Consider the following 19,597-nt stretch of genomic DNA (forward strand, 5'->3'; position numbering starts at 1 on the left):
CAGACTTACTATTAACCACTGTTATAAACTTGTTCTGGAAAATTATCTTCAACAAACTCATTTGACCAGACTTACCCTTTGATTAAGTGAGACATACAAAGGTGCCAAGTAAATGGTAAAACGTTAAAAATATTGAATATTAGTTGTTCTGTTACCACAATTATTATACTTCTATAACTTCTAGTTAGCTAACATTAATATGCACACAGTGTTAGGCATTGGGTGCTAATCCTCCCCAAGTTCATCAGAGTAGGAGCTGTTATCACCATTTTACAGATGGCGAAACTGAGGCCCCTTACTTGCCATCGCACAGCTGTTAAATGAGAGATCTGGAATGCATACCAGATGATCAGACTCCATAACTGTGCCCTCACCTGTCACACTACGTACTTTACATACTAGAGGCAAATGTGGAGAGAAAAGGTAGGACTTATATTTAAGGTCAGGTTCTGTTTTCAGGACCACATGGTATGTAGTTCTGATCGAAAACAACCATGTCTGTGTTAAGGCAGAAGGATTTGTAGGTGGGCTCCTCTGCAGCTTGTTGGGGCTCTTCCTTTGCAGTGGGTCCTGCAGGGGCAGAGGGGCTCTGGCGGTGACCGCACAGAGCACTCACGCAGGAGCCGAGCCCACAGTCTACAGCCACAGTTCCCCAGCCCCTGTGCAGAGGGTCTCCTGGGGCTGGCTCACAGCCTGAGGTTAGACAGGGTCACAGGCCATGTAAGGTAAACAGCAAAGACAACCTAAGCAGGGACATTTCGTTCCATAGAAAATCTTCAGCATCTTCTACAGGACTACCTCCTCACCAGCCATCAAGAAATGTCTGGTGAATGATCTAGAAGAAAAAAAAAAAATGAAACTGGTTTGACCAGCTTTATGAAACAGAATCCTTCTGCTGTTAGTGAGAAGAATTAGGATGTCATTCTGAACAAAGCTCTGATTCCCATGCCTTCCTCCTCTCTGGAAATATTTTATTCTTCAGAACCTGCTGGGGGCACGCTCGTAAACAGAGCTGCACAGGGCCTTCCCTGCCAAAGCATCTGTTTGTGGTGGCCCAGATACTGTTGGGAGTGTGTGACATTGTCTTCCTGCAACTAAAAGCAAGGGCAGACAATTAAAACCCTGATTTATTTATACGTCTCCTCTCTTTCCTTCAATTGAATATCTTCTTCAGAAGAATTCTATTAATATGATTTATCACAATAAACAGCATGGTTCCTGCTTTAATTGATTTATCTTTTTCTCCATGTAAAATTTTTCCTGTAACTCTGTTCTGCATCAACTTCTATTGTCTTTTTTACCCCCCCCATATCTTTGCTGACTTTGATAATTTCTACAGAGACTAGATTTTTTATACAGTCTGCATCTTAAATCATTCATTTTCTCATTTTTAAAGTGCTGATTATAATCATCCCTTAAATTTACTGAAATTAGCTTAAGTTTTAAACCATTAGTCAAAAAAGAAGAGGCTTTTTTAAAAGAAAGCTCCCTGCTGTTCTTTGTGGATGAAACAGTTGACATTTTGTTAAGAGATTTTTATCTGACTTTAATTCTCTAGCTTTAATGTATTCTTCAGTTATAAATGGAGTGGTTTGTCCTAAATGGAAGTGTATCTATATAAGCATAGTTATATCCAGTCTTTAAAATGGATCATTTCATTTCACACATGCTATAGAATCTTGAATTTCACCTTTACTCCTCTCAATTTCTTGACTAAAAATGACTCTGTTGCTCCAAATTCCTATATCAATGGGTTGGATATATCAAATTGGGGTAGTAATTGTTCATAAGTACATATTTTATAACATGTACTAATGGGGTAGTGAAATATATTGCAATAACAATATGCTCTGCCTGATAGAATTTCATCATGAGACTCCATTAACACATTCAGCTGGTATCAGCTTTTGAAAATGCCTCCATTGTGGTGGAATGGAACTATTCTATATACGTGAAGGGAGAAAATGGGATTCGAATAGGAATTTCTAGGAAGGCTGAGTGGAATAAAAAAAATGCAGAAACATGAATGGATGCTGACCAAGCGTTTTTGACATTGCTTGAAACTGGATTGATCCTGTGGCTCCCAGAACTCTTGTAACACCCCAGCCTTGCACCCCTTCCAGGCCAGGCTCTGCCCGCATGCCTGACTGACGCTTGCTTTGCCGAGGTCACCAAGGGATTCCTAATCAGCAACCCCAAAGGCCAGATCTTAGTCTTCATCTTCCTCAGGCAGGCATTAGCCCTTCTTTTTTCTAATTTCCCTCTTCCCTGGACTTCCCTGGGCTGGCTCTGCCACCTCCCTGAAAGAGCCCCTCAAGCACACTGGTTGCTAGGGTTCCATGTTGCACACCCTGCCTGCTCCCTGGGTTCCGTCTCTGCTCTCCTTCCCCAGAGATTTCCCCTCCGCTTGACTCTTCACCATTCCCCGGGCTGACTTTTCACCCCATGCCAATGCCTGTGAAATGCAATGAATCCAAGTCAACTTGTCCCAAACCAGACACTATTTCACTGTCCCTCAAATCAGGTCTTCTGGGGGCCACTCGCCCCGTGCTGCTTTCTCGGGGCTCGTTGTGATCCTGAGTTGTTTCCCTGATTCCTTCCTCGTCTTCTCTGATTCATCTGCTCACTATTGGAAATTGGTTCTCAGGCCAAGCTCCTACTAAAAACAACTCCAGTGATTCCTTACTGTTTGCCAATTAAAGTTTATTAAAGTTTCTCCATGACCAAGCTATAATATCTTCCTAGAGTTATTTCCCACTATAATGTATATATGCTCTCTGCACGGCTGCCAAACTTAATTGCTTGTAAACATTATTGTTAATAAATAATATTTCCACTAGCTCTCAGGTACTATAAATATGTGAACATATAAATGACTAAACAGCATAAGAAGGATGACTTAATCGAGCCCTCTCACCATGTGATACTTAATCATAAAATTATAATTTTGAGATAATATGTAAAGTTCAAAAAATTCTTTACCTGTTTCAATTATGTAGATTATCTTAAGAATTATGCTAAAATCTAAAATAACTTTCTTTTTTTGTGTGTATACCCTTCTCCTGTTTTGTTGGAAACAACCTGATAGCTTGTCTCTTAACACCTGACTTTCTCTTCCCAATTAAAGGTCGTTTAACTCACATAGATTACACATAAACTTTTTCAATCTTAATTAACTCTTTGTCTGCTTTCATGTGTTTCTTGACTAACATTTCTGTCATCCCGGTCACAATCCATTTGACATACCTCTCAACAAAAAGCTGGCCCTTCAGTTAGGGAATGGAACCACATTCTACACCTTTTGCCAGACTTTAGCATACCATCTGACCCCTCAGCAGCTGCCCTGCCCTCCATCCACAGACCCTTCCTTTCCAGTTTTGTGCTTCATACAAACCCCTGGACTTATGGGACTTTACCTTCTGATCTTTCCTTACTAATATAAATACACAATGCAACACATACTGGAATAGCTTATTGAATTTCAATAGGTAATATATTTACAGTGTGTGATTTTTTATTTTCCCCTTCCACAAGGCTGAGCTTCTGAAATGTCGTTTACTTTCTATGATACTTTGTCAAGCCATCTTGATCATCCTTCTAGGCTCATTGTATTATTTTTAAAGTAGAATGTGTCTTTCTCTAGAACCCTCTGTTTATAAATAGCTACTCATTTCCCCTCAGGGAACCACACCTCATGGGCCAGGAGGATGCTGGGAACTCGCACCATGCAGCTGAGTGTTTGGTTTAGTTACAATTGGGTAATTGCCTCTGACCCTGTTCCTAAGCTGTGATTTCCGATAGCTACAGGGATTTCCTCTACTTCTGACCTGACTGAACCCATTGTGTAACTGGCATGGTATGATAGCCCTAATGTGGAGAAAAATGAGCGACAATTCTCTGGAGGCAGACAAGGGATTGATTTCGAACACAGGGATTGATTACATTTCAGGCAACAGGACTGTAATTTAAGGGGTAAAGCAGAGTCAGTGAGGCCAATATAATGGTTTCCTCTACAAGCACTGATGGAATTAGCAACTCATTTTAATTGAAGAGGTGCAGGAACTCTTGGCCCTATTCCTATGGCCATTGCAAAATAGGAAATGAGAGGGAAAATCAAGTCAGTATTTATTTGGTGGAATTGTAATGCATATTTAGTAATATCAAATCTAGAAACATAAATCACTTTAGTAGGTTCAAGTTCTGATACATTATGCGATTGGTTTGAGCTGGCTTTGAATGAGAATAATTGGCATTTCATTTATACAAGTTATTGAAGGTTAATACGGAGATGCTTTCTCTATCCCCAAAGCCACTCTTTTTTAATTTAAATTCAATTAATTAACATATAATGTATTATTTGTTTCAGGGGTACAGTTCTGTCCCAAAGCCACTCTTATCATGCAGTCCATGCCCCTAAATTTTCACCAAATTTGCCAAACAGAAATCCTAGGATAGGACCCAAGAACTTGTATTTTCCTTATGCATCTCTAGTGAATCTGGTATATGAATTGCATTTTGGTAAATACTGCTCTACATCTAGAGATTACATATGAACTAGGTATCAATTATTAAATGTCTTAGGCTTATCTGAAATCATTTTTTCTGCCACAGCATGTTGGAATATTGAAACACTAATCAGCTAAGTTTCCAGAGAGAGTCATGGCAGGAAGAAAGTGTGCAGCCTAGGTCAGCTGTCTGAGAAAACAGGCTCAGACTGGGTGTCTGGGCAGGGAGCCCTGAGTGGGTGATCAGAAGCCAGCATATGTGTATTGGGTGCATGTGGCAGGCAGCAGGGCGAAGATTGAAGTTGGATTGATGTCTGGGGGGATTATCTGGCATTCACTTTTGGGGTCATATAAGAATAAGTGTTTCCTTCCATTTTGCACCCTAGGCACCTCACTCATCTCACCCGAGCCCTGGCTTTGGCAGATAGCTTCTGAAACGGCTGCCAGTGATCCTACCTTTGGGGATTCATGCCCTTGTGTAATCTGCAACTCGTGTGTGTGGACTGAACCTAGTACTAGTGTTTAATGAGAAGAATAGAGCAAAGGTGATAGGATGCCACTTCCAAGAGTAGGTTAGAAGAGTCTGTGACTTCTACCTTATTCTCTTGCTCGCTCGCTGTCTTTTTTTTTTTTTTTTTAACTCTGATGAAACAAGTTGCCATTTGTGACTTATTGAGACTTATTGACGTTTCTGCCTTATTGGGAGACCTGTGTGGCAGGGACAGAGGGTGACTCCAGACAACAGCTTGTGGATCCTTCCTTGGTTGAATCTTCACAGAAGACCACAGCCTTCGCCAACACCTTGCTTGCAATCTGTGGGAGACTCTGAACCAGAAGTCCAGCTAAGCCTTGCCCAGATTCCTGACCACAGAAACTGTGAGATAGTCAGTATTGTTCAGTCACTGTGTTAGAGTAATGTTTTATGCACCAGTAAGTAACTAACATAGTGCGTAAAGATCGTGGTGCTGGTGCTGGTGGTGGTGGAGTGTTGGTTGCTGAACCCGAAGAACAACATAAACAAGGAAAAGTGAGAAGGTGCTGAGGACACACGGAATCCAGTTTTGTGTGTTAGACAGTTTGGGCCAGGGTTGGTTTTTCCTACAGGGGTTGCTTCTTTTTCTTCTTCCTTACCTCCTCCATCCCTTTGAATCCCTAAGGGAGAAAAAAAAAAGCTGGAGAGGTGCTTTATTAGTGTTGACTGCTAAACTTTGACATTTCTTCTATTAAATGTCCAAGATTATTGCCATCACCACCTCCTTGTCTATCATAAACTCCTTCCCTGAAATTTGCCATGGTTCCAAGTAAGAAGGTGACTGTACTTAATAGTGATAATATCTTCAGTCAGCAGCCCCAGTCACTAGAACACAAAAATTAAAATGCCTGACATTGCAAGGATGTGGAACAACTTGAACTTTGTGCACATTGCTACTGGGAATGCAAAATGGGCTATAGTCACTTAGGAAAACACCATGACACTATCTTATAGTGTTAAACCTCTATCTACCATGTGATCCCAGTAATTACACTCCTAGATATCTACCCAAGAGAAATAAAAACTTCTGTGCACACAGAGGCTTTCATTAAAATATTTATAGCAGTTTTACTTGTAATAGTCCAAAGCTAGAAACAATCCAGATGTTCATCAACTAGTGAATGGATAAGCAAAGCTGGTATTACAGCTTGTCCTCTGTTCCTCTTTGTCTTTCCCAGGGTCCTCTCAAGTGAGCACCTTTCTTCTAGCACCATAATCAGTCATATTCCTTATAGGCTTTCGGTGTGGAGCTCAAGAGGGTGGGCATTACCTTTCTGATGGGAGAGCCAACAAGTGGGACCTTCTACACTAACTTAGATTTGTCCTTTTTATGGACCTCTGACATTGACTTGTCAATTAGCTCTTAGAAGCCTCTGTTGGAAATGAGGTGCTTCTGAGATTTGTGATGCAGGGATGCAGCTCAGAATTATAAGTGGCCTCCTTAATATTCTGCATCACTAGCTAAGGCTTACACAGCAAATATCCATGCCCATCAAAAAAAAAGTCTAAGGTAAAAGTGCATGCCTAGCATAATGTTTAGAGTTGTTGAATCACTATGTTGTACACCTGAAACTAATGTAACATCGTGTGTCAACTATATTTCAGTTTTAAAAAGCACGTACAAGAGGTTCATACGAATAAAAGGGCCATTATGGAAGCAATGGAAGAACTAGTATAGGCCAAGTGAAATCTGCTGTGAACTTCAGTTCCTCAAGAGGGCTACCCTATAGCTCACTGTGGTTCCATTTTTTTTTTTTTTCTTTTAAGCCGACCTAATGATTTTTAACTTAGAACTGAAAAGCTGCATAGAGTACATGAGTTAGGATCAGGACTCGCAAAGGTCAAGAAACTTTATTCTTTATGAATGGTTGCAGAAAAAAGATAAACAACATCATCAATGAGGTATTTTTTTTCTTGTAATGGTATAGCATCTTCCTTCCAGATCAATGTCAGCACATCCCTTGGCAAGCAAGTCTATAATTCCATCTCAGGCAATTCCTTTTATGGGCATGACAAAGTCATTGGAGGAAGGGCCGGAACATTTAGAATAAAGATGAAGAAAAGGCATTTTAAAAATTTTGACTTTATGTGAACACTGGTGACTAACTTTCCACACACAAAAAATCACTGGTGATGAAAATAACTATTAAATATAACTAATATCACTCTATACCATTATATGTTGTGTTTTTTTTTTTAAAGATTTTATTTATTTATTTGACAGAGACAACAAGAGAGGGAACACAAGCAGGGGGAGTGTGAGAGGGAGAAGCAAGCCTCCTGCCGAGCAGGGAGCCCGATGCAGGGCTCGATCCCAGGACTCTGGGATCATGACCTGAGCTGAAGGCAGACACTTAATGGCTGAGCCACCCAGGTGCCCCCATTATATGTTGTTTTGACTCATCATCTCTCTCTCTCTCTTTTTTTTTTTTTTTTTTTTGCTTTTTTGTCTAGTTTTGTGTGCTTCCTTAAAACCAATGAAGCCATGACAAGGTTAGAGTTGAGACCAGTTCTTTAAGGGCTATTTCTTGCTCTGCTGAGAGTGTATCTTCAGTTGTCAGGGGAAGACGTGTGAATGATTTCTCTCACCTGGGTTAAGGTCAACTATAGCTGCGTAGAGTGAACCCAGCTGTGGCAAGTTGATAAATCCAAGTTTCAAGATGACACAAAGGGATTGAGTCAGGCAAGAACCAGAGATTTGGGGCCAAGTTAAATGCTGTTGATTGATGGGAAAGAAGAGAGGAAGGAGGACATGGAAATGCACAGGCCAGTTGCTGCTGAGATGGTATGACTCTGGAAACCCTGCATGCTCAGTGTTAACTCAGTGTTGGTTTGTGTAATTTCAAAATCTGCAGTGGGTGGCTTCCCCAATCACTAAGTGACTGGGGACCCAGCACCCTCTGATGACTTTTCCACTTTCACTGTTCTTGGGACTTGTCTGAGAGGTTCTAATTCAAAGGAAGCTTTTACTTTGAAAGCTTCCAAAGCCATTTCACTCTACAGATTATGTGTGGAGTGAAAGGCGTGTTTACGCTTTGCTCCATTGCTCTTAAACCCCTCAACTTGTTCTTTTTGGTAAAATTTTTGTGAGTGGGAGAGAGATTATTTCTAGGTATGGGGTGTGTGTTAGAAGTAATTTTTTTTTCATTCTCATTCAATGAATATGCACTAAGCACCCACTAGATTTGGGGGTTAAGTGCCTGTTTCAGAGCCTGTGCAAAGTCTCAATTCCTGAGAGATCCAGGCCCTGCACTTTGAGCCCTGGGTCGACCCACAGACGCAGGAGGTGCTGACAGCCATGCTCTTGTCATGGCTGAAGGCTTCCGGCGGATGGATCTTTGAGGAGCTACCTTAGCTGAGGCTCTCTTGATTGAATCTCTAAGTACAGTGGCACAAGCCAAAGTTTCCTGTTGAGTAATGTAGCCTAAGGAGAGAGAAATGAGAGAAAATTCAGAGTCAACAGTCTTACAAAACAAATAAGCAAACAGCCCTGCAAATATTTACGGATTCATAAAATTTCTTCTACTTTGAAGGGTAGAGACGATTGTGTTTAGCACACCCAGATTGCATAATCTTTGAGGATAGGAAGTAGACTTTTTGTCTTTTGCATTTCTCATTCAGTAAGTTAATAAATACATAGTCATTGATTAACATGACTCGTCACTTGGAGAGGGAGTTGGTCCTTGAGTAATCTGAGCATGCATTGCATGTCTTTGTTTTCGAAACTTGCTTCCAACCAGAAACAGAGATAGTCAATCTCTGTCAGTGTTTTTAAAGTGTAGTCTGCAGACCACCCACTACAGAGTCATCAGGCTGAGACCACATTTAATAATGCTTTTTAAAAATTCAGATTTCTGGCTCTACTCCACAGACTTTCCTGATCAGAAACTCAGAGAGTGAGGCCTGGAAATCTGCCTGTTGATAATATGTGCAGGTAGATTTTATGTGCACTCAATACTGAATATCCCTCCTCTGGTTTCATTGGCTTCTGTGCAGTTTTACTCTACAAACCAAGCTCGTAGGTGATGCTTCTGCAGGAATGCAGGCCATCATGGGGAGCAGGCTGCCTCCTGGCTCTGTCATTTACTAGTGACATGACCCTGGTCAAATGGTTTCTTATCCACGCCTCAGTTTTCTCTTCTGTAAAATGTGGGTTATAGAGGCACCTACCATATAGAGGTGTCTGAGTTTCAAATAAGGCAATGTAGGCAAAGTGCTTAGAACTATGCCAGGCACAAAGGGAGGCCTAATAACAGATCATTATTATTCTTGCTCTTGTGAGTCAGTCATTTGCAAATACCATGCCTTCCTTTTGTGTGAATGCAGGAACTGCAATATAAGGTAGACGTGCTCATGTGAAGTGAGCTGCTTGTAAAAAGAGAGCTCTGCCAGAGTCCAGAGAAGAGTGTAATAGAGGCCAGCTGGAGACTGGGAGAAGAGGGACCGAACAACAATCACACCTTCGAAGGTTGTCGTTTAAAGTCTGTGAAGGTCTTTTGCAACCATTTTTTCATGTGTGCTTCGTAAAATCCTATGAGGTTGCTGGAAGAGAGGTGTCAGAGCGTGGTGGTGAAAACGTATGCTCTTGGCCGGCAGTGGCCCTGACATTCGCTATGCGTATGTCTTGATCAAGTTATAGAATCTGTCTGAGCTGCAGTTTCCCACAGCTGTAAAGTGGGGAGAAAATGAGATGTTGTGTGTAGAGCTCCTTAGCACAATGTCTGGAACATGGCAAATGCTTAATAAGTATAACTGTTATTGTTGTGAGTAAACCAAGCCTCTGAATTTGCATATCCAGCAAGGGGCTGAGCGGTGGTTTGAGTCTAGACCATCTGCCTAAGCCCATTGCCATTTCTACTAGATCAAGTTCCTGTAAATCTCAGACAGTTGTTGACATTATATAGCAGTCCATGCTCTGATTTCTTGAAACCCTCTTAATTTATCCATAAAACCTTGCTTTCTGTTGTCAGGGATAATCATTTTAAACATGGCCTGCCAACCATGATATAAAATAGCACGCTGGCAGAGGACATTCTACGTGAATTATTTATCTGGAAACTTGACTTCTGGCTGCAGCACACGAGTCCCTCCCAAGGGTGCCTGGTTTAGGTCAGGTAGTTAAAACTCACCAAGCAGCTGCTGGTGCTGAAGGCTGTGAATATAGCGGTTCTGCAGGGCCTCCCATTGGGGCCTGGAATTGTAAATCCTCATGATGCTGTAAAAGTAGCGTTGCTGCCCTTGGGTGAGGTCCTGTCAAAGCAGAGCAGGTGATTTTGATGAGTTGGTGGAGTTCTATAGGACTAAGAGTGTGATGTATCCAAAGCTGACTTCTTTGGAAATGAGATATATATGTATATATACATATATATGTATAACAATTTTATATATATACATTTAACAATTGAAAAACAACAACTGGGTAGTGTCTTCCTCTTGTTTACTTAAACAACTTCCATTGGCTTGCATGATAGTGAAAATGGGTAAATAAAAGATGTTAGGTAAGTAGATCAGAGTATTGGGCTGAGAGGGTTCTGAGGTTTTCCAACATTTTATAATTTTATTCCTCTATTATGATTATGTTGAAGAACGTAGGCTGTGAGAATCTGCACAGGGCCTGACGTAGGCCGGGCCAGTGAATGGGGACTAGAGAACTTTCCACCAAGAGTTGTCAGTAAGCAGGGGTGATAGCTAGATGAGTAGATGGGTAATGTGATAAAGGTTCAACATTATTAGTTAAAAGGTGCTATGAAAACAGAGAAGGAAAACAAAGTCTCATGCAGCAGTCCAGGAAGGCTTTCGCAATGAGGTGACCAAAACATCTGAGTCTGAGAGTGAGGAGGAATTCCCCAAGGAACTAGAATACTGGTTTTCAAAGGGCGTTGGCATCACCTGGGCACATGTTAGAAATGCAAATTCTCAGGCCCCATCCTAGATCTACAGAATCTTAAATTCTGGGAAGTGGGGCCCAGTACTCTGGGTTTTAAGAAGCTCTCTAGGTGATTCTGATACAAGGACACCAAAATTTGAGAACCATTGTGCTAGAAGAAAAAGAAAGGCTAATGAGTGGGAGAAAGTGGTACAAACTTTTCTGCGGGGCACAAAATACTTGGATATATTAGAAACCAGCCTTTTTTTTTTTTTTCCCTTCATGCAGAATATAGAGTCTGAGCTGGGGAAGGTTGTAGAGGTAGGTGGGGGAAGGTCATGGAAGCCTTAAATGCAATGTTCAGACTCAAATTTAAGAAATAATAATGAAAAAAAAGAGTTGAAAGATTACCTTTTATATGAGGAGCCATTGAAGGTCTTTATTTAAGTCAGTGGTTCTCAACGGGGGTGATTTTGACCACTAAGGACATTCGGCAATATGGGAAGACATTTTTGGTTGTCATAAATGGTGAAAGGGAGAATGGATGCTACTGGCAGTAGGCAGATAGAGGCCAGGAGCACTGCTGAATATCCCACAGTGAGTGAGACACCCTCCCCCTCGCAACAAAGAATTATCCAACCCAAAGTGTCATACTTGAAGCCGACCAGATTTGCATTTTAGAAAGATCACTCTGGTCCTGCTGTGGAGAATAAGCTTATGGGAAGGCAGACTATTGGTAGGGAGAGCATTTAGAAGGCTGCCATGTAGGGGCACCTGGGTGGCTCAGTCGTTAGGCGTCTGCCTTTGGCTCAGGTCATGGTCCCAGCGTTCTGGGATCGAGCCCCGAATCGGGCTCCCTGCTCAGCGGGAAGCCTGCTTCTCCCTCTCCCACTCCCCCTGCTTGTGTTTCCTCTCTCACTGCCCCTCTCTCTGTCAAATAAATAAATAGATAAAATCTTAAAAAAAAAAAAAAAGCCCGCCATGTAGTGCAAGAGAGAGACAAGAAGGACTTGGACTACAACTACTGTTATCTACCCAATCTGTTGTCACTGCTTACTGAGAGAGTGGCCTCAACATTCTAGAAAAACCAAGGTAAAATATGTTCACCCCAGGCCAAAATATTCAAAACGATAGAAGTTTCAAAAGTAGTTGATAACCATTGTAATGGAAACTAAATTTAAGTTAATTATATGTAACAGTAAAGTGGCTTTTATCTGTTAGGAGTTTTGTGTGGAGTTGAAACCTGTGAGTCAGATTTTTTTTTTTTTTTTTGACATCTAGAGACCTTAAGCTTGCTACCAAAAATATATCCAGAATGAAAGTAGCAAAGCCAAGTACCTCCCAATTTGAGGCATCATTTGAACTTTCCAGTTTCTGAATTAGATGTTTTAAAAGAATATCTTTGAAGAAGATAATTGATTCCTAATTAAGCCTTTTCAAATGATGGGGAACAATATAATATGAAAATAGCAAGCCAGTTTCAAGAGCAAAGCTCCAAAGGGCAATGGGAGTTTCCATTATATAAGATAAAATCTTTAAAGTTACGGTTTTATTTTACAGGGGGAAAAAAGTCTATGTCTTTCCTTAGCAGAAATCTAAACTTCCAAATAACAGTCTTAATATTCTTACCCTGTTGTTTCTGCTTCCTTGAGGGGATGGAAGAGAACTGAAATTTTTGCAAAAAGTATTAATGAGAATGGTTTTAAATAACTGTGACTGAAAGGAGCTACCATTGCTCTCTAGCAGGGAGCCCCAGCGTGGTCAGTAGTGAGCTGCCCGTCCCTGGGAGCGCTTCAGCAATGAAGATGTGACTATCTGCAGAGCTCCTGAAATGGGGAGGGCGTAGGATCGGACCATCCACCACATGCACCATCAGCGTGCACTGAGTACCTACGTTGGGCCCGATGTTACTCAAAGCCGGATGAACAGACAGGAGAAAAAGCCCTCAAGCCTCGAAGGAGAGACAGGCAAGTTCCCTCCATTAGGGAAAGATACACTATACCTTCATGAAGGAAGTGTTGTGGGTGTAGGCAGAGGAAGGGACATGAATGCAAGGAATCCGTGGAACATTCCAAAGCTTTTGTTGTCTTTTCTGTTTTTCTCCCATCCTTTATCCTGTACCTCCAAGGAACAACAAAGCATAGCGTGAAATTTCATTTTGTTCAACCTTAGGAATGGACCTAAGTAAATAAGTGAGCAAGCAAGCACGTAAATAAATAAAGAAACAAATAAATAGATACATGTTATTTATGTCAAGGGATGAAAAGTGTTCTCACATGTTTCTAAGTAATTGGATCTCAGCAGACTCCTTAGTTTAGTCTGCTCAGCTGACTGCACTTTGCCCTATTCTCACCCCCTGTTTGTGGAAAGAATAATTCAGAGTTCTTTGTCTTTCTGCTTCATCTTGTGTTTGCAACAGGTGGACTGTGGAACCGAGCCACATCACAAGTCATTTCTTGACCATTTTAAATAATGGTTATTACCTTACCTGATTGTAAAAATAGTATATGTGATTTTTGTAAATTTGGAAAAATCAAAAAATTGAAGAAGAAAATATGATTATCCATAATCTAACTGTCCATAACTATTGGTGGCATTTGCTAGATTTCCTTTTACTCTTTTTTTTCTGTGTACATTTTGTGTGATTTTAGGAGAGACCATACTGTATATGTTGTGCACTTTCCCAGCTCATTGAATATCCCTTAAAAAATATGATTTTTAGTGACAGTATAATATTTCTTTACATTATTCTCCATTTCTTGCACATTTCAATTTGCAATTTTACAGCAATGTACTATAAAGAAACTGTTAAACTTAGTTGTATTTCTTGCCACTTACCTGACAAAAGGAAGGAGCCACACTTGCTATGAGTAAGTCTTTTTTCCTTACTATATAGTTTAGGGTTTGGAATCTGCAATGTTTATAATAATAAAAAAATTAATTAAGGGGTAGTGGACATATTAGAATAGGGTTGCCAAGGCATAGAGTTGGGTTCTTTATTAACTGAGATCATAGCTATGGAAAGCTCTCACTTTACGCCAGCTCCTTCTCTCTCTCCTCTCCCCTTATTATGTGCTCACACACATGCACACACAAGAGCACCCACACGTACACACTGAAGAAGCATTTTAACATGTGAGGAATCTCTGCTTCTGAGTTCACAAAGCGAAGACTCAGATCTTCCAGAAGAGAAATTTATTAGGAAAACATCAGTCAGCATCTCTGTGTGTCCTGTTTCCATGACAAAACTTATAAATTAAACTATAAATATTTTATTTAATACTGCTTTCCCTCAATGTGGACTTCAGAAATCATACCAACTAAAATATACTCTTTTAGTATTCTCTGTGATAGAAGCCAACACTCTATCCTGTGCTCAGATCATCTTACTCTCCCTCCTCCCATTTCCCAGATCTGTAGAGCAGAGCATAAATATTCTTCAAACTAGAAAGATTTCTTCTTTCCTCAAATAGCATAAGGAAATGACTGGGGATCTTTCTTGTGGCAACAATTCATGTGTGCTTTTCTTGGGCTATTGCTGAGGAAATCCATCTTACCTGTTCAAGTGGACTATACCTGATAAAGTTTGATTAAAATGCTTGCAGAATTCAAGGAGGACGAATCTACCAAATATCTTCTGTCTGAAACAAAAAGGACAAACTTACTTAAAAGACTTACCCTGTATTTTAATCTCCCCCTTTTTAAAAGCTGGTACTCATGTTCAAAGTAGTTTCCTTGCAAGATCTCTTTCTTCGTGTGTTGGTGGCGGTAGAAATTCAGTCTGTTGATAAGCTGATATCCAAGCAACGTCACGTGATGACACAAGGCACTGGGGGAATTTGGCTGCATGCCTTTCCCTGCTTCTGGGCAACATTCAACTGCACAGTTTATCTTTTTTCTTCCAAATTTTGTGTCTCCTCAAGTGCCACCTTCTAAATCTACCATATCTGCATTATGTGCGGACAGGAGAAAAGAAAGTGCATGGAGACAGAGAGGCTGAATATTAAAGGTCAAGAAATCCACCAGGGCAATGGGCCATTACATGAGTATTTCTCACATTTGGAGTCAGTACCCCCCACCCGCATTGCTCAGAATGATGAAGGAACAGTTTCTAAATATAGAGGTATAGGTATGAATTTTACTGTGGTAACCTATGGAATTGTCCCATTGCTCAAGATAATAGTCCTTTCTTAATTTTTGGAGGAGTAAGATAGTCTCATTTTTGACCTTGGACAGAGGCTGTGTATGGTGATAATGAACCCATGGCACAAGGATCTTGCCCACACTGATGTCATCAGCATACGCTTCACATTTTAACCTGATTCATGAAACACTCTTACCCCTTCCTCTGGTCTAGCATTATTACCACAGACTTCCTTTTTTCCTTGGAAATCCTCCTTCTGAATGCCAGATTGTCTATCAAAATGAAGGCTTCCTAGAGAAAATGGAAGAAGTACCAAAAGAAAACTACAAATTCAAAATTCTTAGGAGTCTAAAAGGAAGAAAAAACCAGGGAGATGAGAGTGATAAATTGTATAGTTTAAGGAAGAAAGAAGGGACTTACCAGACACAGGAAGTTTGCATTTTCTTCCAAAATTTAAATACAGACCTTCTGGGGAATAACCATGGCAGAAGCAAGCCTGTGAATACCACAGACCTCTCACCGGATCTGAGAGTTTGGTGATTCTCTACTGAGAGATAAAGAACAGTTACATGAAGAGCTGACATCATCAATTGAGTCTTCCTTGAATGTTTTCCCAGCATATGATGAAATGGCTGCTAGGGCACACCACATCTGCTGACTGTTACACACACGGGCTGATTCATAGCAGTGTGCATCAGTCCCTGCATAACCGGAAAACAGACCCAGATCTAGGTGTTTGACAAAGAGGGAATTTAATGTAAGGAATCTGTTACAAAAGTATTGGAGTGAGCTAGAGGAGCAAAACAAGAAAGGTCAACTTGTGCAAAGATTGGCAATTACACTCAACCACTATCAGTCCTAGAGCTGCAAAACAACAGGGAAAATGATTTTACCCAGAGTCCATAAACACTGTGCCACTGGGGCTGCTTCTGTTGGAACACGGCCTGAGTAGCACCTTCAGGACCTGACACTCAGCCAGTGCCCTTGCTTCTATGTTCTGTCCCAAATGCTAATGTTACAGTTGCTGTCACCACCATCACCACCCCCACTGCTGCTATCCCTGACGTGGTTGCTGATGCTGCCACTGCCACAGACACAAGCAGAAACCATGAATGCGACTTTTCCTCCCCCTCCTGCCATCTTCTGCCTCCCATTGGATGCCAGCTGATGAGGGATTCTGAAAAATGGATTTTGCAGTCTTCCCACTACTTTGGTAAAGAGAAGGGTATAGAAGTGCAAGTAGAAAGCTGAAAGATACTTAACACTATCTGAACACATGGAGGTACCATTAGCAAAAATCTAAGAGATACGTCTTGTTTCTATGATGTCAGGTGGGAAGCTGAAGAACTTGATAAACAGTCAGTGTTTGCCTATTACCACTAAAGTTTGGAGTTTTTAAAGAAAAAACAGAAGAGATAATTAACTAGCTCTGTAGATAGTGTCAAGGAATGAGATATGAGTTTTTGGTCAATAACTTAACATTTAAGAATGATGAAACCATGTATATCATCAATTTTGATCAAAGAAATTATTTTTCTGAAGACTGACTAGATTTTTCAAAAGGAATTAAAACTGACTACAAAAAAAAAATAGAAACAATCAAAAGCTAATTACTATAAGGAATATAATGTTGGGGGCACCTGGGTGGCGCAGTCGTTAAGCGTCTGCCTTCAGCTCAGGGTGTGATCCCAGCATTCTGGGATCGAGCCCCACATCAGGCTCCTCTGCTAGGAGCCTGCTTCTTCCACTCCCCCTGCTTGTGTTCCCTCTCTTGCTGGCTGTCTCTCTCTGTCAAATAAATAAATAAAATCTTTAAAAAAAAAGGAATATAATGTTGACATTGGTAGAAAAGATACATGCTATTTCGTAGCTGAAACATTGGTATAGTAGTGGGACACAATGATTAACACCATGGTCTATCTATATAACAATGCTTAGAACATGGGTAATAATGTGTTTTCATAGAATAGCAGGGTAAATATGATCTCATGGGCATTACCAAGTGAGGAAAAGGGACCCAAGACTGGAATCCAAGATGAGGTTAAACACTAATTCAAAGAATCCAGTCTGCTAGAACAAGAACAACATAATTATATTTCATTGAGATAAGTACTTCCCTGGAAAACCATGAACCCAAAAGGAAATTACCTGCTCATCCTATCTTTCTACTCTTGCTCCTTTTCCAGGATTTTCTTAGCTGCAGATCTCTCCATGGGGATAGCTCTGCTAGGCACAGATATCCTCCCTATGCTACCCCACGCCCTCAGGAGGCCTCAGTGCACCATAATAAAATGAAGGAACTGTCCCTTCCCCACTCTGAGCTGCTGTTTATTACCTGGACTTTTGGATGTCTCCACTCAAGAGTCTTACACAGACTTTATTAGACTCTTCTTTCTTAGAGGACTACCTAGCCCATTGGGTTCAGTCTTGTTTGGTGGGGGTTGGGTGGGTGTCAGTTATTCCCCTACTATCTTGCCTTATTTCTCTGATCTCTTCACATAAAACCCCCACTTCTCCAAGACCCCAAACCAAAGCTCTCACACATACCAATACCTTAGGAGTCACTGGTCTCAAAAACAAGAATACTTGAGTCCCAGTTTGGGCTGTAAGAGCCACTCTCAGTAAAAACTACTTTGAACACTTAAATGCGTGATTATCAGGAAAGGAAAAGCTGGATATGGTCATCCATATGCTAAGGACTTTGGGGAAACAGATTCAAGAAGTACTGAAAAAAATCTAAAATGGAATATAACTCAAGAACAAAATTGTCTATGGATTTAATTTTGACTATAATCCCATGTAAATGCTATGGAAGAAAGAGGTATAATGTTGAAAGGAACTAGAATAGGTGTACTGGGAGCTTGTAGATAATTCTAGATTCAAGACCATGATTTTTTTTTTTAATTGTAAGAATTTATAAGGAAGTCTTTCTCATTAGGGACTAGCAGTGATCCTTTAAAAACAGATCTTATGGCATAGTTATTAAGCAGTAGAGCCAGGACTCAAACTCATGGTTACCTGAGGTCTATGATTTCTGCCCTTGGCTTCTGGAAATAAAAGGGAATTTGAGCAACACACACATTGCTATAATAGTAAAGTATTCCTCCTATCGAGCCATTTCCCGCAGACAAAACTCATGCATCTTGATTCTTTCTCTTTTTGGGTGTGTTCTGTTCCCATTTGCAGTATTTCTTTGTCAAATAAGCGGAGGCTTCAGTTTCACAAAGACTTGTGGTCATAATTCTGGAGCAGGATAATATTATTATTATCAAGTCCTTGACCTTCTAATAAGTCTCCAGGGAAGGCTTCACACAAATAGGCATCCAGCAGGCCAGTCCCATCAGTCCTCAAACCTGCTTGGGCATTTCTGCATTCACAGTGGAGATGGGTGTGAAGCTTAGCTCCTTGCCCACAAAAACACTCTCCATATGTATTCTAATTTTCTAAAAAGTAGATTGAATGAAAATGCCATCTACCACTCAACAGTAGATTGGCAAAGCAACTGTATAAACATTTAAAAGATCTGTACTGACAGCTGTGTTTTCAGACAATGTCATTTTCTTTCTTTCTTTTTTTCTTTCTTTCTTTCTTTCTTTCTTTCTTTCTTTCTTTCTTTCTTTCTTTCTTTTTTTGTTGGTGGTGGTGGTTGTTAATAGAGAGGGGGCTCTGGAACTCTTAGATGTTGAGACCTGGTATTTCTGCATTTGACAAGGAGCCTTGTGCAGTCCTCATGGACAGATAAGTACAATTTGAAACTTGTTAAAAACTTACGCTAAAGTGTGCTAATTATAGAGTCCATGACAATCTGGATAGGTTTTTGGTGGCATGCTCTGATCTGTCCCACAGTTTCACCAGCTTATTAAGTTTTCAGATGATGAAGATCTAGTTTCCGAGGACAGAGATCTAGGTGGGATGGAAAACAGAGCAGATGGCAGATGACAGGAAGATCTCACAACAAGCTAAAATGATGGACTGCATGTAATAGGATGAAATGTAGTAATAATAAAAATGATATTCTGTATCAGGGCTTCATTTGTAACCAGACAAATACAGAAAGAAAACGTGGTGCTTAGTAGCAGTTCAGGCATAGGGAAAGAAAATGCAGCATGAGTCAATGAGGCTGCCAGAAGGATTCATGAGTCTATAGGCTGCATCAACACAAGTATTATTTCTAAAACAAGGGAGGAGCTGGGACTGCCCTGATGTGCTTTGTGCTACAGTGTGTTGTGTGCACACAAGGGACATAGGCAAAGTGAGCTGTGTGGTGAAAATAGAGGTGCTTTGTCACAGGATGAACTGACACGCGTGTAAGAGCTATTGAATCTGGAAAAGACCTATGCCAGAAGGGGGTAGGGTGGGTAACAATGCTTCACAAAATATTTGAAGAGCTCATACATTTGAGATTAGACTTACTCTGTATATCCCAAAAGAGAAGAAATTAGGATCCATCAGTAGAAGCTACCAGGATACAAATTTCTGATGAAAGGAACCACCTCAGGAAAGAATGCAGTGTCTTAAAAACAGATTCACTTGATGAGAATGCGGTAAAG

General features: G+C 40.7%; 1 protein-coding gene across 1 annotated transcript; it reads right to left on the minus strand.

Annotated features, from left to right (window-relative positions):
• Positions 1-7,451: 7,451 nt before the first annotated feature.
• FAM216B (family with sequence similarity 216 member B) lies at positions 7,452-15,338 on the minus strand. The gene is made up of 5 exons (XM_008706812.2): positions 14,582-15,338; positions 13,742-13,814; positions 12,906-13,024; positions 10,167-10,287; positions 7,452-8,461 (listed from the first exon to the last, which is right to left on the minus strand). Exons 3-5 carry the CDS (start codon positions 13,008-13,010, stop codon positions 8,262-8,264), a joined length of 426 nt encoding a protein of 141 aa, XP_008705034.1. The 5' UTR covers positions 13,011-13,024; positions 13,742-13,814; positions 14,582-15,338; the 3' UTR covers positions 7,452-8,261.
• Positions 15,339-19,597: the final 4,259 nt, after the last annotated feature.

The sequence above is a fragment of the Ursus maritimus genome, unplaced genomic scaffold, assembly GCF_017311325.1.
Source record: "Ursus maritimus isolate PB19 unplaced genomic scaffold, ASM1731132v1 scaffold_10, whole genome shotgun sequence".
NCBI lineage: Eukaryota > Metazoa > Chordata > Mammalia > Carnivora > Ursidae > Ursus > Ursus maritimus.

Coding starts and splice junctions, on each gene's coding strand:
- FAM216B (XM_008706812.2), bottom strand. CDS start 13,010: ATGGGAGAAAAACAGAAAAGACAACAAAAGCTTTGGAATGTTCCACGG. Junction 10,288..12,905: donor ACAACACTTCCTTCATGAAG/GTATAGTGTATC, acceptor CTGCTTTGACAG/GACCTCACCCAAGGGCAGCA. Junction 8,462..10,166: donor TCAGCACCAGCAGCTGCTTG/GTGAGTTTTAAC, acceptor CTCTCTCCTTAG/GCTACATTACTCAACAGGAA.